Below are 24,301 nucleotides of genomic sequence, written 5' to 3'. Positions count from 1 at the left end.
GCCTCTTCTTGATCGTCTTAAAATGGCGAACCTCATGCAAAAGTTCGCCAAAAGCAAACCCTCATTACGATTCCTCACATCCGTAAATACCCATCTGGTCCCAAAATCAGACCATTCTCTCGCTTCCCAGCACACCCACTCCGCCGCCCCCAAACCCGAATTCATAGTTTCCCCGATTTTCGGTTTGGGCGATGACAAGGTTGAGATTGAACCTTATAAATGCTCGGTTATTTTCCCCAGTTTTCCATTTGGGTATTGCTTAAATTCTAGTCCCTCAACTGGGTCTGGACCATTGGGGGTCGACCAGATCGACGGGGTTGATAGTGAGGACTCGCGGACGGTTTGGGCTGATAGTGTCAAGAAGAAGAGGAAGAAGAAGATGAACAAGCATAAGTATAAGAAGCTTCGGAAGCGTCTTCGTCGAAAGGCAAGAACTTGAAGTCGTTTGCGAGGTTTAGGGTTAAGTTAAACCTTGGTGTTTTATTTTAAAATTGTTTGAAGCTTATTTCTTTTTTTGTTTTTAACTCAAGTTCGAATTATGCATCTGAATTTAGAGATTGAACTAGAATTTAGTAATTTACAGAATTTTGGTTTGAAATATAGTGCGGAAATAATTGAGATTAGAATGAGAGTTATAAGATTCTTTTAACATTACAGTATATTATGATTTGTTTTAAGTCTAGTTCATGTATTGAATTATGAAACCACTTCGTTATACACTGAGTTAAGCATTTTTGTTGTTCTTAGATTCATATTATGTACTCTCAAGGGTAGGTTTGAACTGTGATTAGTTTATAGTCTCACACAATAATACCTAATTTTTCATAATCTAAAGAATTTATTGAGATATGATATGTATTATATTGGGACAGTCTTCCACTGTAACCTGGTTTAATATGCACACTTTATAGTTATGAAGCAGCCAATGAGTAGCATGTTTGCCTTCATTGTTGAGTAATGTATAGAGGATCATTTGTATGAACTGTAACATGTGAATGTTTTCTTATGATGACAGTCAGTATAGAAACGATGGAAGTACCACTTGGTGGGCAACCAAGGTTAGAAGAATAAGTTGGGAGTAACTAACCTTTTGAAACCATTTTTTGTGGACTATTCTTTTGTTCTAGGGTCTTTCTTTCCTATAGAGTTAATAAGTAATAATCTTTGTTTACAGTGCTAACTTTACTTGCAAAAAAAACATAGCTTCATTCCTTGTGTAGCTGTTTAAAATTATGTAGAATGCGTTTGTTCGGCGTCCAGGTTCATCTATGGAATAGTTTGTTGAATAAAAGATTAGGCCTAACTTTTGTAGCTTAGAGTCTTTGTGTAGTCCAGCATATCTTATCACTAACTGCTGTAACTGTTGTGGACAAAATGGCTGTGTGATTTATTCTTCATCACTCCCCCTCCTGTGAAAACTGAAAATTATTGTGAATATTGAAATGGAGTTGTATATGTACTTGAATGACTAGCAAACTCTGTTAATGTATTGGACCTGACTTCCCAGATTCAGTTTGGCAAATATGAGACAAAGAGAGATTATTAGGATCATTTATAACTAAGTTTTGTATACTGGTTGCTATCTATAGATGACATTCAATGTTGAAATTGTGCATTTCTTCTGCATTTGAAACTATATTTCGAAGTGGAAATGGGCTTTAGGTTGTGAATAGTAATAGTTAGCCACGTAAGTTTTTTTCTCTCCTGTCCTCCATTTCACTTCGTGATTCATGTAATCCCTTGTGTATCTTTTGTTAGAAATTATAGACTAATTTGGATTTTTACCTCATAAACTTTAACATGTACCAAATCATGTCTCTTGAATTTTTTTAGCTGTTAAAAATTCTTCCTGAACTATTGAGATTATTAGATTTAAGGACTTTTGTTTAATTTCATTCAATTTTACTATTTCAGTGATTGTTTATGTACTAAATCATGCTCTTTATATTTTGATATCTACCAAATCATGCCCTTCAAATTTTGACATATACTAAATCACGTCTCCTGAACTTTCATCCATATTAGACTTTTTTTACTAAAATTAGACAAAAGTCTTTAAATCCAACAATCTCAATAGTTCATAGGTCATTTTTAACAACCTTAAAAGTCCAGGGGTATAATTTGGTACATCGGGAGATAAAAATCCTAATTAACAGTCGAAATTATAACCCATTTGTGTGTGAACTTGCTTCATTTTCACCAAGAGACACATAGGGGGGGCACCACATGGTTTATTTCTAAATGGCTTAATTGGGTTGAGGCCCATTGTCACTCACTTCTATAGTTGTCAAATATTCGTTTGAGCCAAATCTTAAATCCCCTTTAAAAGAAGAGTCTCAGGCTTAGCTCAGTAGCTCACAACTGAGTTGAATAAGATAGTTTTCTGAACCTTCAAATGGTTGAAAATAGAATCTGGCATGGCAATGATTCTAATGGTCGGTTGTTACACTTACTAACAGTACTCCTTTTCTGCAAACATCAAATTCATCTAAACAAGTACTCTTCTTAATCTCTCTGTATCATTATACATTCAATTTCCACCCACTGCAGTTATAAATGTCAACTGATTTTCGTACGCAACAAAAGCAAACCAGTCCAAACTTCCAATAATTTTTTTCAAAAGATTCCTATATAGGAAAAAAGAAAATCTTTTTCTTCCACTAACTGAGATATTAGGGGATCTATTGTTTGACAAGTCACTTTGACCGCTGTACTATCATGATCATCTCTTTCTATGTGCCATACATGACATTTTTTAACTCTTGCTGCAGAATTCTAAAGGACTATGAATGATACATGATGAGTCATAGATTTGTGAGTTGTATCTACTTTTTGTGTTTGTTTCAACTGTTGTCTTCTGTGTCATTGTTTGGAGAAGCAAAGTAAAGTCAATTGCTTTCATTCTCTTTACAACTGCCATAGCTGTGTAATGATGAGTGGGGTTAAATCAGATCATTATTTCTTCTATTGGCAAAACCTTTTATTATTTTTTTTAACCAACTTTGGACTGTGGATAGATGCCTAGCCAAAATGAATACTGTTTTTTCTTAAAAACTGATGGGATGTTTTTGCTTGGGACCTCCACATTCTTTGCAGTTTAACAACCTTTAATTGTTGAAGTTAGGGTATTGGATACATTAATGTGAATAGCTGAGTTGTATTGCTTTGATATACATAAGTGACTACTTTAATTGTAGCATTTAGGACTTGAGAAAAAACAGCCAAATTGATACCAACCCTTGAAAAACTAACTCATTGCAATGATTTGAAGAGAATTCAATGGTTAACATTTTGTGTTGTATAATAGGATGGTAATGGTTTTCTTTCTTTTGGTTGCTTATGGGTAAATGATAAATAATTATGAAACAAAGATGAAATTCTTATCTAGCCAATGATATACATGAACTAAAATATTATGTAACGAACAAATTAGTTTAGTGGTAAATTAATATTCTATGTTATATTATTAAATACATGCTAAAGAAAAGTCCAGTTTAATCCTATTCATCCTCCCAATCTAAATTTTTATTTATTAATTAAATATTAAAGGGTTTAGATTTAGCCTAACATATCCCGAAAGAGAAATGTTAAAGGTCACTCATGGTGCTTAGTACTCTTGTGAGTAGTCGCTATTGATTTAACTCAATATTAAGTCCTATTTGTTTTACTTTAATAAACATTATAAAAAATTGCTAACTTATTATAAAGGGACATTTTATTGTGGTGCTAGATACTATGAGTGTCCATGCTCTATTCTAAAATTTAGAAGTACTATTAATGCTGAATTATGACTAATTTTGGGTTAATTTTTTTTTTCTTCTTTTGAATGAAAGTTGCTTGATTTATTGTTGGTTTGTAAATTTGATAAATATTTTTAAATAATGTAGCCGTAAATATGTGTATGAAATAACACTTTTTTTAAAAGGTGTGTAACTCTTCCTAGTTTATATACATATTTTATTTGTATGTGCTGAACATTGGAGAAAATTAGGTGGGTGGTATTTTTGGGGCCAAGTTTTTACTATATCTATAATTTTTTTTTACCAGTGTGTATTGTAAACTTCCAACTTTGACCAATAGCTATATTTATTGGTTGAAATTTATTTACCGACTAGTCGAGCTGTTTTAAAATTACAATATGTAATTATAGGACAAACTTATTATACTTCAAAGCATATTTAGATAGGTGTTAAATGACATAAATAAAATTTAAAACTGCTAGATAATATGAGGATGATCTTAAGTTCAGCCCCACCTTATTATTATTATTATTATTTTGTTTAAATTATGATTATGAAAGGAAGAAAAAATAATCAAAGGCATTGAAATGTGGATTTTGCCCACTTTTTTGGGGAAGGAAGACCATTGGGACATGGCTATATTGGAGAGTCAATAGTGTGGAAAAATAAAAATAGAAGTGGAAAAAAAATAAATACTATTTTGGATCATGTGTTTAATAAAAATTATTAATTGAACTTTCTGTTTTGTTAAATGACAAAATAAACCCTATATTTTTCAAAATAGTACAAATAAGATCCTGATTTTTTGTCAAACTAAAATTTAATAATAATCTAATTTAAAAGTGTTATGACAAAACTGTTTACATTTTTTGTATCTGTTCGTGTTAAGAATTGCATTCAAGTTTATTATATTAAAAAAATTGTTAAAAATTAAGCTTAGGGTCATATTTTTACTATTTTCGAAAATATATGGTCTATTTTATCATTTAACAAAACAGATGGTCCAATTGATAATTTTTACCAAACACAGAATCTAAAATGGTATTAGAAGATGAAGAAAGGATATGTGTATGTGTATAAGGAACAAGGGGAAGGGGCCAAAGGAAGTCATGTGGAGAGAGTCACTTTCTCAAGAGAATTGTCTTGAACATCACCAACAACACTCCTCACATTCTTATGAGCAGGTGTATTATATGTATGTGTGTGTACATGTGGTGGTGTGCTCTAGGCTTTCACATTCCACACAAATCCCATCATATTAAATTTTTAACCCTTATCTTTTTTTCTTTTTCTTCTATTATATATTAAAAAGTATTCTAATATGGATAGTACTTAACCCAACTTGTAACCCACTAACTACTGGCTCTAGCCCCCTAATTTGAGGGATTTTTTTAAGCTACAACACTTATATTTTGTCCTATAAATATATAAAAATGCTAAAAATTACCCGCACTTAAGTGTTATATCACAATTTATGTATGAGTTTTATATAATTTAATTTAATAAATATTATAAAATATTACTAATTATTACAACTTTACAAGATGTTACCTTTAAGTGGTGCTAAATATTGGACTAAGACACTACTTATACCTAATAACAATATTTTGTTTTCCTTTTAAAAAAATTACACCCCTTTTTTGGTTCATCTAAAATATTCACAAGCTAATTATGTATTAATTATGCACTAATGGCATCCTCTTCATATTTTTGTTACCATTTAATGCACAATAACTAGGCCTATTTAATCTTCACTTTTTATCTCTATACCTAAGTTTTTCACAATATTTTTTCTCTTCAATAATCTTAAAATATATTTTCATTTATGTACAAAATTAAAGTACAACTACAACCCATAGAATATGTTAATTCGTAGTCCTTTTCTCTAATAAAAACCTTTCACTCACATGATCCACAGTTCATAATCACAACAACCATGCATTGGAAGAATAACTCTCACTAATAGATTCTCTTATTCACTTTTTACTTTGTTTTTTTTTTCATTAGAGGTCTTTTTTGCAAACTTTGGCTCTGATTTTTCACTCACAATATCTCTATACACACATTGAAGAGGGACTGATTTTGCAACCAATATTGTTTATTGAAAAGGGGTCTCATTTATCATGAAGTACATCATTCAGTCTTCACCGTTTGATCTTGTTAATCGTGTGGCTGGTGATCATAACATTAATATTCGATTTGGATCTCTATCTCTATCAGCTAGTAGTATTTAAAGACAACAATATCATTGGTTGATCAGTTCCTTTCAATCTTATTTCGACAAATTTTATCTTTTGCATTTAATTAATCTCACACTTTCTATATATAAACTAATTAAAAGAAATTCTTTTTCTTGTTACAAGACAAGCTGAGGACAAAATTGTCTTTATAAATTGTCGAAGGCCTTGGCTTTGGGAGTCATGAGAGACATAGAGACACGAGTAGCAAAATGGGACAACCTGTAACAGAGTGTGTAACTATTACAAAACAAAATTGGAGTTTCCCTAATACCCTTAAATTTTCACTTCATTGCAAATATGCCCCCAGCTACTAATGTATTGTAAATTCATTTTCTAAGATCACATGCTCTCCTCCTAAGTCCTAACTAACCATCTTTAATAACATGGATATACTGTTGTGTACATGTACTTGTAAAGTATCTAATAAAAGATTATTAATACTAGAAGCTTAGATAAAATATAGAATAATGAAAAGTTTGAGGACTATATTGCAAAAAATTGAAAAAAAAAAAAAGAAAAATTGTAGGACAATAATACAACACGTGAGCTGACAATGGTCTATAAGGGCAAACTGTTTAAGTGGGCAGGATATCATTCGCCCACTAGAAAAGAAGAAATATTTTATTTATATTTATTTATTGGCCCCTTATTTATTCATTTATTTAAAAAATAATAATTTTGGAATATTAAAAAGAAAAAGAAACTTATGGATTACAATAAAGGAGGGTTCTTTCTCTTTTCTCTTTTCTTAGTTCCCCATTTTTAACTCCAAGCAAAGATACTCTTCTTCTTCTTCTTCTCCATAGAGTGAAGAGAAAAGAGAGAGTTTTTAGTTTAGTAAAGACAATAAGGAGGAATGTTATCTATTGAGCTCCTTTGATTCTCCAACCCCAAAAGATTTATAGAGAGAGAAATAAGAGAGAGAAAGATGGGTGGTGTTACTTCATCCATGGCTGCAAAATTCGCTTTCTTTCCACCAAACCCGCCATCCTATAAGGTAATTACAGATGGAACTACTGGACTTTTGCTCTTAGACCCTTTTCCACACCGTGAAAACGTTGACGTTTTGAAGCTTCCAACTCGCCGGGGAACGGAGATCGTGGCTGTTTATATTCGTTATCCAATGGCCACTTCCACGCTTCTTTACTCTCATGGCAACGCTGCTGATATTGGTCAAATGTATGAGCTCTTCGTCGAGCTCAGTATCCACTTGCGTATCAATATTTTGGGGTAACTTCAATTTATATCCACCTCTTTCTCTTTCTCTCTTAATTCCTATCTTACTTTTTTTTCCTGATGATTTTGTTTCTAAACATAGAATTGTGTGTGTTGAGATGTAATTCATCGTTTTTTGGAGTGTTTTTAAATGAAATTTTGTTAAATTAACATTACCATTCTGGTATTTATAAGGAAATCTTGCGTTTGAAGGAATACTTTTGAGCTTAAGTTACTGGGTTCTGGGAATCAGAATTTTCAAAATGCAACTTTTGGCTGGTTTTAATGTTTTCTTTTTTTCATTTGATGATTATTTGGGTTGTTTCATAATATCCAGAAGTTTCTAAATTGTTGATTTTAGCTAAATGAAGTGCCTCCCCATTTTTGGATTTTCTGTAGATCTACCACGTTTTCATCACATAATTTGAATCATTTGATGTTATTTGTATAGATCTTTTTGGTTTTTCAATTTTGGGAAGTGATAAAGGTTGGAAATTTCTGATGAACCCTTTTAATCCGCTAGTTACACTAACTGGATCAACTGATTTAACAAAGTTGGGTAATTAGACACTAATGTGAGATACAGGTATGATTTAGACGTGTATTGGTTGTCTTCTGTTTTCAACTTTGAGATCTTAGCTTTAATGGGCAGAGCAAAGCTTCAAAAGAATACAGATGAAAAGTGAACTTAAATTTAGATGGTTGGAGCTGGTAGATTGCAAGAGGCAGAAAGTTAGTTGAGTTCTTAGGTAGAGTTGCCTTTGTAAGAGGTAAAGACAAACTTTTCGTATTGTGGATGAGTTTTAAGTCCCTTTTAACATAAGAATGTACCAAGTATGGAGCAAAACAAATTTATGAACTTCCTTCTCATGATTTGTATAATTCGCTCAAATATTCATCGTCTCAATGAGAACCTTGCACAATTTAACCATGCGTCAAATGGGGTCGCTGATCTCCAAAACGGTAAAAGATAATAAGGCTCTAAATTTAAATCATGTTGCTGATTATGAAAGCCCTCATAAACTCTTATAGGAAATCAGATCCAACAGTTAGTATCAAGTTAATAAATCTCATGTTAACACGGGCAAGGCCTTCCAACAGAGGATGCTAGCTTTGCTTTCAGAATTTTTATTGCTTATTGTAAGGCAAAAACTGATAATGCAGTGTTGAAAGTGTCGAATTTGGAATGCTCTATGCTTAATTGTAACTATGTGGGCTCCTTATTTCAAATCTTTGCCAGTAGCACCGAAGAAATGTACTTGTAAATATTTTGACTAAGAAACAAACAGGAATGCAATTCTTATTCTCCTCACTTAAATTTATGCAGATATGATTACTCTGGATATGGGCAGTCATCAGGAAAGGTAATTGCTGCAAGAACAATAGTCTTATTGTTGTAGTCTTTTTTATTGATATTTAACCGATTGCTAAGGTAGATGTATATTCCTTTCTGCAGCCAAGTGAGCAGAATACTTATGCAGATATTGAAGCTGCATACAAGTGTCTTGAAGAGACTTATGGTGCTAAGCAAGAAGACATAGTCCTGTATGGTCAATCTGTTGGAAGTGGACCTACAGTAGATCTTGCTTCTCGTTTGCCTCGACTAAGAGCTGCGGTTCTGCACAGTCCCATTCTCTCAGGTTTAAGAGTCATGTATCCTGTGAAGCGCACTTATTGGTTTGATATCTATAAGGTCAAAATCTTATTCTTTGGTAGATTTCATTCAGTAGCATTTAGCTCTTATGCGGTTTGTATCTGAAACCTGGTTTTTGTGGATATGCAGAACATTGACAAAATCCCTCTGGTCAAGTGTCCTGTACTCGTAATACATGTAAGTATTTGTAGTTTGATTCTCTACCATATTTCCTTATTGTGTTGCATAATAGATTTTTCATAAAAATGTTATGGCGGTCGGCTTACTTTTACATTATGATTTTACATTCATGATTTTAAGACGCCCACCATTAACATCGAATGTCCATACTATGTTGTGCTTTCCTTTTAACTCGGTTCTCTCAATTTTATAAGTTACATTCCAAACTTGCCCATTTTGTACACTATCTTATACCTGTGAGCTTCTTTTCGATATCATTTTGCAGGGAACAGCGGATGAAGTTGTTGATTGTTCTCACGGAAAGCAACTCTGGGAACTCTGTCAAGAGAAATATGAACCACTATGGCTCAAAGGAGGAAACCACTGTGATTTGGAACTCTATCCAGAATATTTAAGGCATCTCAAGAAGTTCATATCAACAGTAGAGAAATCTCCTTCACGGCGGTTTACTTCAAGAAGAAGCACAGATCGTGGTGTCGAACATTCCAGACGGAGTACTGACTGTTATGAGGCTCCAAGGAAGAGTACTGACCGGAGGGAGAAACCGAGAAAGAGTGTGGACAGGCTTCCCGACAAGCTAAAATTGAATGAATACAAGTTTAGCAGCATTGACAAGCTAGAAAAATATAGACTCTCATTTGATCAGATGGAGAGGTCAAGAAGGAGTGTAGAGTACCATGAGAAATCTAGGAGAAGTGTTGACCAACAGTTAGAAAAAGGAAGGAAGAGTGTTGACTGGTTGGATAGAATTCGAGCTGCTTAAAACAAAACCACAAAAAAAAAGAAGAAAAAAACAGAGAGAAAATTTTGGTACAAGTTTGGTTCTTGGGGGTAAAGTGAACAGAAAAAAAATAGTAACAGGGGGGAAAACGACAACATTTTATATGGGATCTAACTTGTGAAAAAAAAAAGGGTCATGGTTTCAGAATGTGTTTCATGTTGTTTTTGTAATTTGTTAAAATAACTCTTTCATGGCTTGTAGAGTTTTTTTTTTTTACTTTATAAGGTGGGATTTGTTATTCTTGATTGTTAATTTGTTAGTGGAAAGAACTCTAACCTCTTATGTTTCTTATTTATTGAAGGGAATGATATGAAATTTCATTGTTAATAAACATTACTTAAAGTTTGAAAATTTAACAATTTTTATTTACCCCATTAAGTTATTTATGCATGTCTTCTTCAATAAAAAAAGAAAAAGAAAAAAGGTAAAGCTTTTGATGGGGACTTCACGAGGAGGTTTAGTTTTGGCTCACTCATGAAAGCTTTTCTTTATAGCTTCCTAGCCATACAACCATTGTACATAAAGCTCTTCCTCTTCATACTTTTTGATTTTCTCTTTAAACTGGGGATTTGAATTTTTCTTTTTGAGAGAACTAGGGATTTGAATTGAACATGCCACTATTACATTATTACTTCTTTTTGGAATATAGGAGCATATATAACAAAAGGAATTTACAAAAATACTTCAGTTTTGTATGCAATTTATATTAAAAATACAACAAGGGCATAAATGCAAATATTACTTTATTTAGTTATTCATTGAGTGGTCCACCTTATGTTTACTCCCATATCCCTCTCCAAATTAAATTATCATAAAAATCCAAAATTCTATTCCTCTTCCCCATACTCTAAATTTATTTATGTACAAAAATATCCACAAGAAAATCAAATTTTCATTCATTTTCCAACCTATTTTTATTAATATTATTTTCTCAAAAACTTCACTATCTAGGGAGAGTAAACATACATAAGATTTAATTGATTAACTAACTTGAGTTCCCCATATTAGTTCCAATTTACCTAATCTCATTAACTTGATCTCTACCCCTTTTGCAGAGTATTTCCAAATTATTTTGTACCACTACATGTTGCCCCCTCAATAAGGATTGGATAAAATTTAATTTTAATGTTGTTGTTGTTGTGAGGAAGAACTATATGATGATTGCGGTTGTAGCTAGAAGTCTTGCTGCTGAAATCGTTTGGGTCGAAAGGAAAAGGTTGCCATTTTTGGATGAGGTTGTTGCTTGTGTCTTTGGCTCTTGAAGTTGTTGTTGAAACTTTTTACAAAATAAGTGAATTTTCGACAAAAAAAGAAGAGAATTACATATTTTTCATATCGAAAAATAAAATACAGTTGTCTTTAAAAACTCCATCTGTGATATCATATTTTGAGGGTGTACGATGATTGGGTTGTTTTATCCTGGGGACGATCGACAAAATTTCAGCTGCTTACACAATCCTGGACGGTGCTATAAACGTCTTAAAGAGAGCGACCTAGTCTGCGACTCAACCTAGAAATTTTATTCTGTAATATTGTTCCTCTTTTATTTTCAGTAGCAACGTACAACAATTTTAAGATATTCCTTCTGCTATGTCTATTATCTCATGAGACAACCGACAAATAAGAAACCTAACAATGGTTTCAGTTCAAATGTTATCGTCGTTATCTCATGAGATAACTGACAAGTAGAAAACTTAACAATGGTTTCAATCTAAATGTCACTGTCGTTATCTCATTAGATAACTGACAAGTAAGAAACCTAACAATGATTGAAGTTCAAATGTCATTATCGTTATCTCCTAAGATAATCAACAAATAGGTTTCATAACGGTAATGACCGTCTTTTTGCTTTCATAACCAAGTGATTCACAAACGATCATGATCGTATATTGACATGCTATGTGGTACACATATAATTATCTTACCTCGGGTTTTGATTCAGGTGTGTCGGCTGACCTGAATGGAGAAAGATCAACGATCTCAGGCCCTATGTCACAACAACGAAAAGATCAATTAATCACTTCATTAATTCATCAATATAAGTTTTCCTATCGATACAAGGGTACCAATACCCCAAAACATTGAGAAAACATGAAAAACAAGTGTTCTAAACATCACCAAAAAGGTAAGCCATTTATAAAACAACAAGCCGTTTTTGGGATTTCCTAGCAGGGAAAATAGTAGGCAGTTTTTCCGAAAAATGGCATGTTGTTTTTTATAGGAAACGTGAAACCCCAAGTTTCAACTTCTCAAAACCTTACCAAAACTTAACTAATTGATTCCAAACTTTACAGAACAATCATATAACATCCATATAACAATCTCTACGTGACAAGAATTTAAATCACGCCCTTAAGCAAATGTTGCCAAGAGAGATCAAGCTCTAAGCTTAAAAACTCTAACTTGACTCTCACCTCCCACAACAAGCAAATCTATTAAATAAGGATAAAAATACTTCTAAACTAACTCAGAAACAAAAACAAAGTGTTACCAAACCTCCAACAACTATAGAAAGCAAAGTCAACATTCAAACCCAAAGCTTTCATGGAAGAAAAATACTAAACCCTTACCTTAGGTTTCCTCTTCAAGCTAGCTTACTCCTAGCTGCTACTAAAGGCTTGTGGAACTAATTTTTGACAGAGAGAAGTCAAAAAAGAAATAAAGAATAATAATAAAACAATTAATTAATTAAAAAAATGATTATTTCAACATTTCTTAGCAACTAAAAAATTTCTAACCCTAAGGTATTTGGTCGATCCCAAGTACCCCAGTAATTTTAAAATCAACTTACCTTAATAATCTCATTAAAATTACTAACTAAATCCATTGTGTCATTTTTGGCCTCTGATCGAGTCTCTAAGGTCGTCAAACTTAAAAATATTTTTATTCCATAAATAACTCACATTATGCCCTTATATTCTAAATAAATCTCAGTAATTAATAAATTACACTTCTTTATCTACTTATGGTAAAATTTCATAATTCACGCTGAATTAAATTAATAGAATCATAATCCTCCTCATTGCACCCTAATTAATCCATATTTACATAATAAGTCCTAATTATTCATAATTATTTTTTTGGAATATTACAATCACCCTACAAGAAATCCATCTTTTATTACTTACATTTCTTAAGTATTGTACTTCTGTAATACAAAAAAATTCAAAAATAACATTAACTCGTGCACAATGTTAATTTAATTACAAAACTACGTAAATATATCATGTCAGCCAATTTGTTATTATTTATTAATATTTTATAGTTTCAACCAAAAGTTATTATTCGAAGTTACAAAAATGTCTCATTTATTGTAATGAAATTCTGAGTTAACACTTAACACACGCCATTCATCCGACTGATCCGATCCAATCTGAGCTGGTTGGTTGGTGTGGTGTGACACTTTATTTTTTTTTTACATAAAATTTATTTAATAAAATATTTATTTTTATTTTATTTATTTGAGAAATGTATTTAATTAAAATTGAATACTTAATTGTCTCAATTTTATAGGACATGTTTAACAACTCATCCACGATTGGAAAAACGTTATTCTTCCCATTTTATTTGTGCAATCCATTAATATCTATATAATACAATTGTTACCATTTTATTTTTGACAGGAGAATTACATTTTTTACATACTGAAAAAATAAAATACAGTTTTCTCTGAAAACTTCATCTGTGATATCATATTCTGAGAGTGTATTCAACGATTCGCTAAAGTGCAGTGGTGTTCCAGATACAGTATACGATGACTGAAAAAATTTCGATTACTTGTACATTCTTGGGCAGTGCCACAAACATTTTAAAGAGGGCGATCTAGTCCGCAACTCAATCCAAAAATTTCATTCAGTAATATCGCTCCTCTTTTATTTTTAGTAGCAATGTTGATAATTTAAAATATATTTAGGTAACTTTGAAAAATATTGCCAAAATTAATCAGTTTCCATGTAATATAACAAGGTATTATTTTTATATACCGATTATTTTATGTATATTTTTATTTTTTAAAAGCTAATTATTTATCATATAATATAATATAATTCAATTAGTATAATTCTAAAATGAATATTAACTATGATTTAAAAAAATTTATAAAACAATAACTAATTACTATATTAGTAAGTAAATGGTTTCTTTTCTGGAAATAGTAAAAAATTATATGCTTCACACATCTTAAAGTGTTCATATTGAAGAGTAGATCGCAATGATATTTTTTTAGGCTTATTCGAGTAACGACGTGATGCGAAATTATTTTTAAAATTTGAGAGAAGAGAGAAAAATAAGGAAGAGAGAAAGAAGAAGGAGAGAGTTGTTGCTCCAGAATTCGCCCAAAATACGTGGACCAGTTGATTAGTGGTTAAAAAATACACTTTTATTTATTTTAAATGATAAAATAAATTGAGTTTTAATTGATATTTTCATGAAATTATTGTAATATATTTTATAAATGAAAATATTTGATTTTGATTCAATTTATGTCTTTCTTGTAGGAATTAAAGTGTATTTTTGTTGAAAGAAAGAGGAAGGAGCAAAGTTGAAAAGAAATGAAGAAAAAAATGACATTTTTGTTGAAGTCCAAAGCAACCCAACCCAAAAAGGTTAAGCCTAGCCCATGAAGCTCATCATCAATTTTGTCTCTTCCAAAGCATGTGATGCAATGATGATAAGTCTAGGTCATCATCAACCCTATTTTCCTCTTCCACACTCAACCTTCATCCAAAGAGTAGAAGTCAAAATCACAATGATAACAAAAATAATATTAATTTTATTTTTGATTTGAAATGTCAAATTTAATCTTAATATTTATTTTATAATCCCAAATTTTTATTTATTTATTTTTAGTCCTTTTATGGCTCTATAAATAGGAGCTCATTTTAGTAATTGGGAGTGTAATTTTTAGTGTAGAAAAACTATAGCAAAATTCTCTCAACTTTTCTTCTCATCTTTTCTCTTTAGAAATTTTATGAGAATGATTAGCATAATGGCCTAATCTTCCTTGGAAGGTTAGGGATGATTCCATATGCAAAGTGAGGTTATTTTGTATCTTTGATTCACTTTTTGTTGTAATGTTTATTTGAGTAATGCAAGTTCATATTCCACTTTTATTTTTATGTTCTTCTTCCATCTATACTATCTATGCTATTATACCAAATATATATATAGACTTAGTCATGCTCTTTCTATATATTTTTATTTAGTGATTATAGTAATGGTAGTATTGCTCATTTCTATCTTTTATGTTCATTTTTATTTACTTTTTGTTAAATGATATATAGGTTTAGTCATGCTCTCCCTATGTGTCCAAAAATTAATAAAAGTAATATTAATGTTCATTTCTTTCACTATCACCTTCATCTCCATCTCTTTGTCATTATTTTTACTAAAGATATATAGGATTAGTCATGCTCTTTCTATGTGTTACTATTTAGTAAAAATAATATTGATGTTTAGTTTTATATTTAATCTTTTATTGCATTATTGCTTGATGTATAATGTCATTTCTAGGTTCTACATAAGATTAAATTATTTCTTTTATTTTTAAGAACTTGTATACTCAAAATATAATGAACTTTAATGTTACATCATTGTGTCAACTTAGTGAATCAAAGGTACAAAATAGCTAAACAAGCATATGGATGATTCTTGAAGCCTTTCTCTCTTTTATTATTGATTACACCTTTATTTGCTTTCCTTTAATATTTATTACCAAAACAAAAACCACAAAATCATTTATTACTACTATCACTTATTATTAACCTTTTGTTTTTATTTTTCTACTAACGCTTTTGTCCATAATCACCTCCCTGTGGAATCGACCGCCCGATCTATACTACAACCACCGCTAGTGGAAGTCACATTTGGGCGTTAAACAAATTTTGGCGCCGTTGCCGGGGAGGTAATTTTTCGAAAGCTAGTGAAATCTACAATCAAGAGGTTAGTAACTTTTTTTTTTGTTATATTTTATTTTCTTGTGAATATTGTCTTATGTTGTGTAAATATTTGTAAAAAAAATTACCAAGAATTCAAAGTATGCTCTAAGGTTGCGGTTTTATCCGATCTTCCTTATCAGAAATGATTTCTTGAAAAAAAAAAAAAAATAGTTAACATCTTCTTGTATTTAGTTTTACAAGTATAATTTTTTTTCTTGACAAAAAAAAAAAAAAAAGTCTATTCCCTTTATTTTTTTTATTATTTTTTTACTTTAATTTTTGTTTAGTGTGATTGTTTATACTATCTTTTAGTTATTTTTTTTTTCATTAGTGTTTTATTTGTTTTTTTCTTAGTACTCATAGCATTTAAGTCCTCTAAAAAAATCATAAAATACAAAAAAAAAAAAAAGTAAGTTATAAAAACTTCTTCATAAAACGCTTAGTATTTGGTACAACGGTGTAATATTGTATATGACACAAACCAAGATTGTTCTGTCTAGAAAGATTGGTTTTTAAATAAAGTTTGTGTTAGTGTACCCTCCACCTTACCTGGGAACCTCGGTTCTGTCTAGGCAAGGTTGGGACGAAGCGGTACCTTGGCAACCTTTCCAATTGGCCTGGGAACATTTTTGTGTTAATCATTGTAATATTACATTTTTGTGCTATTTACTATAACAAAAACAACCTTGTTTTATCAAAAATAAGCAACTCATTTTTGCTTAGAAAGGTCTTTGGTCGAAAAGGTTAGTGAACCCTTCACACTTACCTGGTAACCCCGGGGAGTTCTAGTAAGTTGTGAAGGACCATTCTAAAAACCTCCAAAGTAACCTGGGAACAAGTTGAACAAAAAAATTAAATATATTTTTAAAAAAAAAAAAAAAGCAAACAAGAGTGGATGAGTAACTCTTCTTCTGACGAAACCACTTCTAGTGAAACTTCGTCCAATCCATCCACTACTCCTTCTCCCATTCACACGATAATCGGTAATCCCTTCGCAATGAATAATAATAATGAAATACAACAGAGAACACTTAATGATTACCTTCACCCCACCCAAACTTCCATACCATCATGCTTCATATTTCCACCTAATATGCCAAGTCTTGGTGTCAAACCAGGCATTATTCAACTTTTGCCAACTTTTCATGGAATAGAAACTGAAAATCCATATGTGCATATTAGGGAATTTGAGGAAGTTGTTGACACTTTTTATGACCGAGCAACCATCAATGATGCTGCACGCTTAAAGTTTTTTCCCTTCTCCTTGAAGGATAAAGCTAAAAGTTGGTTGTATTCTTTGAGATCTAGGTCTATCGGAACATGGGAAGAAATGACCAAAACATTTTTTGTTAAATATTTCCCTGTCCATAAGACCAACAGTTTGAAAAGACAAATCTCAACATTTTCCCAAAAAGACAATGAAACGTTCTATCAAGTCTGGGAGAGATTTAAAGATCTCTTAAGTCAGTGTCCACACCACGGGTACGAGAGTTGGCGCATCGTCAGCTACTTCTATGAAGGCCTCACAAGTCGTGAGCGCCAGTTCGTAGAAATGATGTGCAACGGTGAGTTCCTTCAAAAGGAACCCGAAGAAGCTCTTGAGTTTCTCATCGAGCTTCGCCGAAAAATCTCACACATGGACTGGTCCAAGTGCTGCTGAAAGCACCAACAGAAATCGACCAGCTGGGATTTACCAACTTCGGGAAGAGGACAGCTTAAAGGCCCAAGTCGAATCTTTAAAAAAGCAAATTGAAATCCTTACGACTAAAGATGGCCAAAAAGGGTGCATGGTTGCCCAAGCACAATCCAGACCACTCGAACCTTGTTTCGTTTGTGGAGAAAATGGGCATTTAGCTAAGGACTGCTTAGTTTACAAAGAAATGAAGGGGGTTCATGAGGAGCAATGCAATGCCTTAGGGCAATATAACAAGCCATTCTCCCATACGTACAACCCTGGTTGGAGAAACCACCCGAATTTCAGTTGGAGAGATAACTCTAACCAAGCTCAAACATCTGGAGGACAATGGAGAAATGAGCATCAAGCTCAACCTCCAAAGGCATATCCTACGCCTCAATACAATGCTCAACAACAAGGGAACTCCCTTGAAAGCACTATTCATGCATTCATTGAGGAACAAGCTAAAATCAATCGCCAATTAAAGGAAGATGTCCAAGAAATAAAAAGTCAATTTTCAAAATTGACCGCATCCTTGGCTATTTCTGAGAAAGGCAGACTTCCTTCCCAGCCTCAATTTAATGCACAAGGGCAACACATGGCTGAAATCTCCACCTCTAATGATCCCATCGTTAAAGGGGTTAACGCCATCACAACAAGAAGTGGTAAAGCTTTGGAAGATCCATCCATCAAAACCACTACTTCAAATTCAAAAGTTGCCCCTGACAGTGCACCGATAAATGGTCAAGCAAAAGTACCATTTCCCCAGGCTCTTAGACCTGTTGGGAAAATTCCTGAAAACCGAGCTGAACTCCTTGAGCACTTGACACAAGTGAAGATTAATCTTCCTTTGCTTCACATCATAAAACAAGTGCCAGCTTATGCCAAAATCATCAAGGACTTGTGCACTGCTAAGAGAAAGCACCATGTCAAGAAGACTGCTTTCTTGACTGAACAAGTGAGTGCGGTGATCGAACAAAAGACACCGCCAAAATACAAAGATCCTGGTTGTCCCACCATTTCATGCCAAATTGGGACTCATGAAGTCAGCCAAGCTTTGCTTGACCTTGGCGCGAGTGTGAATCTCATGCCTTACTCTGTGTACTCGCAACTTGGTCTTGGAGAAATGAAGCCAACATCTGTTGTGCTGCAGCTTGCTGACCGCTCTATCAAAAAGCCTCGGGGTATCGTTGAGGATGTTCTTGTTCAAATTGAGAAATTCTATTATCCCGTGGACTTCCTTGTTCTGGATACTCAATCTGTGGTCAACATGGAATCCAAGATTCCCATCATCCTTGGAAGACCATTCCTTGCCACTGCAAATGCTTTGATCAATTGTCGTAATGGTCTAATGAAAATATCATTTGGAAATATGACACTTGAGGTCAACATTTTTCACATTGGGAAACAACTTCAAGAGGATGAAGAATGTCATCAAACATTCATGATTGACAATCTTGTTTCTGAAGAGATTCAATTGCAAAGAAATTTCGTTAATCTTGATGAACTCCTCTCACGCCTTGAAAATGAAAATCCCAGTTTTGTTGAGTCCGCTCTTGCTACCGTTGATCAATTGGACACACAAAACAGAGGGAAGAAATTTTGGAAGCCACACTTTGAAGCATTACCTCGTGAGAGGGAAACGCTAAAAGCTTCTGCCGAAGAACCTCCCAATGTTCAACTGAACCAACTTCCAAAGGGTTTGAAACATGTTTTTCTGGGAGATGGCCAAACCTTTCCAGTTATCATCTCGTCCGACCTTCAACTTTCTCAAGAATTGCAGTTACTCGAGCTACTGCGAAAATACAAACTTGCGATAGGTTGGACGTTTGCTGATATCAAAGGTATTAGCCCTCGAATTTGCACCCACCGAATTAATCTGGAAGAAGAAGCTATCCCACGAAGGGACCCTCAAAGAAGACTGAACCCACCAATGAAAGAAGTGGTGAAAAATGAAGTGTTAAAACTTCTTGATGCTGCTATCATTTACCCGTGGCCGATAGCAAATGGGGTCAGTCCAGTTCAGGTAGTACCTAAGAAATCAGGGGTTACTGTTGTCCAAAATGACAAAGGGGCCCTTGTTCCCACCAAACCGTGACGGGTTGGCGCATGTGCATTGATTATCGAAAATTGAATGCCGCCTCCCGTAAAGATCATTTCCCGCTCCCATTCATTGATCAAATTCTTGAGCGCGTAGCTGGTCATCCTTTCTACTGCTTTCTCGATGGTTATTCAGGTTACTATCAAATTGAGATTGCATTAGAGGACCAAGAGAAGACCACTTTCACTTGTCCTTTTGGAACATATGCTTTCCGGCGTATGCCATTTGACCGTGTAATGCACCGCCTACTTTCCAAAGATGCATGATGAGTATTTTCAGTGACATGATTGAAAACACCATGGAAGTTTATATGGATGACTTAACCGTCTTTGGAAAATCTTTTGACGCATGCCTTCTCAATCTTGAGGCTGTTTTAAAACGTTGCATCGAGAAAGGTCTTGTGCTTAATTGGGAAAAGTGTCATTTTATGGTATCTTCTGGAATTGTCTTAGGCCACATTGTTTCTGAAAAAGGGATTGAGGTTGATCAATCTAAAATTGACCTCATCTCTAAACTTCCTACCCCTAAGACTGTCAAAGACATTCGGTCATTTCTTGGCCATGCTGGTTTTTATAGGAGGTTCATAAAGAATTTTTCAATGATTTCTCGTCCATTATGCAACCTCCTAGCCAAAGATGCTACTTTTGAGTGGACCCCAAAGTGTGAGGAGTCCTTCCAAACACTTGTGAATTCACTCACTTCTGCTCCCATAATTCAATCACCCGATTGGAGTCTTCCTTTTGAAATCATGTGTGATGCCAGTAATTTTGCTGTTGGAGCTGTTCTTGGACAACGAAGGGAGGGGAAACCTTTTGTTGTCTACTATGCAAGTAGAACTCTTAATAGTGCTCAAATGAACTATTCCACAACTGAAAAAGAGTTGCTTGCCGTTGTCTTTGCTCTTGACAAATTTCGAGCTTACCTGATTGGATCACCTATTACGATCTTCACCGATCACTCTGCCCTTAAGTACCTCCTTTCCAAAAAGGATGCTAAGGCACGCTTAATAAGGTGGATCCTTCTCTTGCAAGAATTTGACATAACAATCAAAGACAAGAAAGGTGTTGAAAATGTAGTCGCGGATCACTTGTCCCGACTTGAATTTAGTGATCCCGCTGATGGCCCACCTATTCATGATGATTTCCCCGATGAACAATTATTCGTTGTTACTAAGTTACCGTGGTATGCGCACATTGTTAACTACTTAGTAACTGGTGAGCTCCCTTCTGAGTGGAGTTCACAAGACAAACGCAAATTCTTGGTTGAGGTGCGAAATTTCTTTTGGGATGATCCATACTTATTCAAGTATTGTCCCGACCAGATTATGCGAAAATGCATTCCCGATGATGAGGTGTCTAGTGTGCTAAATTTTTGCCACAATGATGCTTGTGGTGGTCACTTTTCTGTGAAGAAAACCGCTGCAAAAATCTTACAATGCGGTCTTTACTGGCCCACTTTGTTCAAAGACACCAATGATTTTTGTCGCTCTTGTGTAAGGTGCCAAAAGTTAGGCTCCTTGTCCCGTCGGCACATGATGCCCTTGAACCCAATTCTTGTCATTGAAGTATTTGATTGTTGGGGGATAGACTTTATGGGACCATTTCCACCTTCTTTTGGTTACCTTTACATCCTTCTTGCTGTGGATTATGTTTCAAAATGGGTCGAGGCAGTACCTTGTCGAAATAATGATAACGCGACTGTTGTGAAATTCTTAAAAGAAAATGTGTTATCGAGGTTTGGTACCCCTCGCGCTATCATTAGTGATCAAGGCACTCATTTTTGCAACAGATCTTTTGAGGCTCTTATGCGAAAGTACGGTGTACTTCACAAAGTTGCAAATGCCTATCATCCACAAACCAATGGTCAAGCTGAGCTAGCTAATAGGGAGATCAAAAACATTCTTGAAAAGACGGTAAATCCCGACCGCAAAGATTGGTCAACACGTCTTCAAGATGCACTTTGGGCATATCGCACTGCTTACAAGTCCCCTCTTGGGATGTCTCCTTATCGACTTGTCTATGGGAAAGCATGTCATTTACCTGTCGAACTTGAGCACAAAGCTTATTGGGCTATTAAGGCCCTGAACTTCGATCTAAGTGCGGCAGGTATGAACCGAAAACTTCAATTGTCTGAAATTGAGGAGTTGAGAAATGATGCTTACGATAATTCTAGGATCTACAAAGCAAAGCTGAAAGTTGCTCACGATAAACAGATCCTAAGAAAACATTTTGAGCCGAATCAAAAAGTACATTTGTACGATTCTCGTTTGCATCTCCACCCCGGTAAGTTGAGATCGAGGTGGACTGGTCCATATGTGGTGCAACAAGTATTCCCCAACGGTTCTGTTGAAGTCAAGGACCCAACCGATAGGAGAATTTTTCGAGTCAATGGCCAGAGACTGAAACATTACATTGAGAGTGTGAGCCTTGTTGAAGAGGTCCTTCTTGAGGACCCAGATTATACACTCTGAAATGTTTATTTTCCCTATCTATATATTATAGTATTTTATTTTATTTTTATTTTTGTTTTGTGTTTTTGTATTTTTGTATTTTCTATGTTTGTTTTGGGTTACTGTTATCAGGTTATCTCCACTCTCACCCCGTGCATATTATCGTCGATCAGGTGTACTCTTTTCCCTATCTTTTTCATTTCATATTTTTTGTGACATTGAGGACACTGTCTAATTTTGAGTTGGGGGTGGTGAGCTCTGGTGAGCGTTCATTTAGAGAATTATAATTGTCTTGTTGAATTTTTTAAGTCAATTTTTTTCAAAATTATCCAAGCATGATAGTAAAATTACAGTTTGAGTCAATATTTGCTATATTTTGTTACCAAGTTGTGATTTTCAGAGTTCTTTTGTGCACTTTCCAAACATGTGGTAAAATGGCTGTAAACACATATAGTTAAGAAAAATTTTGAGTGTAAAGTTTTTCATTTTTTGTGAGTTGTGAGAGTTGAGAAAATAACTTTTTGAACTTTCATTGATCATTTGAGTTGGTAAAGTTAAACTTTTGGAATTTCAAACATGACATTTACTAGAGGGATTAATTTATTGTCAAAAGAGCCTTTGTGTTTATTTCTTTGTAACTTTATTGTATTTCTTTATATCTTTATTTTTATATGTTGTCTCTTGTCGAAAAAAAAAAAAAAAAAGAGAAGAAGAAAAAAAAAAGTAAAAAAAAAAAAATCATCAAAAAAATATATATAATGAAAAAAAAAAAAAAAGGAACAAGAGCAACATCATTTTATTTTGATTTTCAAGTAGTCTCCATCTTTAAAAAAAAATAAAAATAGCAAAAGTAATATCATTTTATTTCTATTTACCTCCATTCTTTCCATATCTAAAAAAAAAAAAAATCATGTTAGTTTATTTTAATTAAAAAAAAAAAAAGAGAAGCATCACATGTCTCTCTAAAGAAAAAAAAAATTGTTATTATATTTCTTTATTTATTAGTTAGTTAGTTGGCTCTTTATTTTGTGAGTTTTTCATGTAAATCCCAAAGGTTGTTTGTCATTTGAATTCTATTGGTTTGATATGTCTATCTTGTGATCAATATTTGTTCAAATTGCTTATCCTAAAAAGTTTATCCTCTCTCATTTGTGCGTTAATGGTTACATTTCCAACTCCAAAGAGTGTCACCCTTCCAATATAAATACTTTCAATACCCGTGAAAAAAATTGGAGTTGAGACCTTTACACTTTTGAGATTTTTCGATACTATTTGTGTTAAGACTTGAAATAAAATAAATACAGTTTGGTGCACACACACACAACTCTGTTGTTACAACTGAAATAACACTGATAGCAATCTTTAACTCTCTACTAATATTTTGAAAATGCTTGGATATTTTTGCGTGATTTGACTTGTTTATTCAATTCGATTATTCTTTTTCTCCGCTTGAATTGCTAGGGACTAGCAATAAGCTAGTTGGGGGTTGTGATTAGTGGTTAAAAAATACACTTTTATTTATTTTAAATGATAAAATAAATTGAGTTTTAATTGATATTTTCATGAAATTATTGTAATATATTTTATAAATGAAAATATTTGATTTTGATTCAATTTATGTCTTTCTTGTAGGAATTAAAGTGTATTTTTGTTGAAAGAAAGAGGAAGGAGCAAAGTTGAAAAGAAATGAAGAAAAAAATGACATTTTTGTTGAAGTCCAAAGCAACCCAACCCAAAAAGGTTAAGCCTAGCCCATGAAGCTCATCATCAATTTTGTCTCTTCCAAAGCATGTGATGCAATGATGATAAGTCTAGGTCATCATCAACCCTATTTTCCTCTTCCACACTCAACCTTCATCCAAAGAGTAGAAGTCAAAATCACAATGATAACAAAAATAATATTAATTTTATTTTTGATTTGAAATGTCAAATTTAATCTTAATATTTATTTTATAATCCCAAATTTTTATTTATTTATTTTTAGTCCTTTTATGGCTCTATAAATAGGAGCTCATTTTAGTAATTGGGAGTGTAATTTTTAGTGTAGAAAAACTATAGCAAAATTCTCTCAACTTTTCTTCTCATCTTTTCTCTTTAGAAATTTTATGAGAATGATTAGCATAATGGCCTAATCTTCCTTGGAAGGTTAGGGATGATTCCATATGCAAAGTGAGGTTATTTTGTATCTTTGATTCACTTTTTGTTGTAATGTTTATTTGAGTAATGCAAGTTCATATTCCACTTTTATTTTTATGTTCTTCTTCCATCTATACTATCTATGCTATTATACCAAATATATATATAGACTTAGTCATGCTCTTTCTATATAT

The 24,301-nt window shown here is 33.2% G+C and overlaps 3 protein-coding genes and 1 non-coding gene across 4 annotated transcripts; 3 read left to right on the top strand and 1 right to left on the bottom strand.

Annotated features, from left to right (window-relative positions):
* The first annotated feature begins 22 nt into the window (after positions 1-22).
* LOC115710417 (uncharacterized) lies at positions 23-439 on the top strand. Its single transcript, XM_030638781.2, has one exon. The coding sequence runs from the start codon at positions 23-25 to the stop codon at positions 437-439; it is 417 nt and encodes a 138-aa protein (XP_030494641.2).
* A 6,222-nt stretch (positions 440-6,661) lies between these two features.
* On the top strand, positions 6,662-10,141 carry LOC115709128 (uncharacterized). Its single transcript, XM_030637163.2, has 5 exons — positions 6,662-7,210; positions 8,523-8,559; positions 8,652-8,888; positions 8,979-9,026; positions 9,295-10,141. Exons 1-5 carry the CDS (start codon positions 6,909-6,911, stop codon positions 9,790-9,792), a joined length of 1,122 nt encoding a protein of 373 aa, XP_030493023.1. The 5' UTR covers positions 6,662-6,908; the 3' UTR covers positions 9,793-10,141.
* Positions 10,142-17,124: 6,983 nt separating this feature from the next.
* Positions 17,125-17,231, bottom strand: LOC133036396 (small nucleolar RNA R71). Its single transcript, XR_009687055.1, has one exon. It is a non-coding gene; the product is annotated as a small nucleolar RNA R71 (small nucleolar RNA).
* A 302-nt stretch (positions 17,232-17,533) lies between these two features.
* Positions 17,534-19,519, top strand: LOC133036102 (uncharacterized). The gene has a single exon (XM_061112587.1). It carries the CDS (start codon positions 17,534-17,536, stop codon positions 19,517-19,519), a length of 1,986 nt encoding a protein of 661 aa, XP_060968570.1.
* Positions 19,520-24,301: the final 4,782 nt, after the last annotated feature.

This window comes from Cannabis sativa, chromosome 3 (assembly GCF_029168945.1).
Source record: "Cannabis sativa cultivar Pink pepper isolate KNU-18-1 chromosome 3, ASM2916894v1, whole genome shotgun sequence".
Lineage (NCBI taxonomy): Eukaryota > Viridiplantae > Streptophyta > Magnoliopsida > Rosales > Cannabaceae > Cannabis > Cannabis sativa.
The sequence above is the reverse complement of the archived record's forward strand: the minus strand, read 5'-3'. Positions and strand labels throughout refer to the sequence as shown.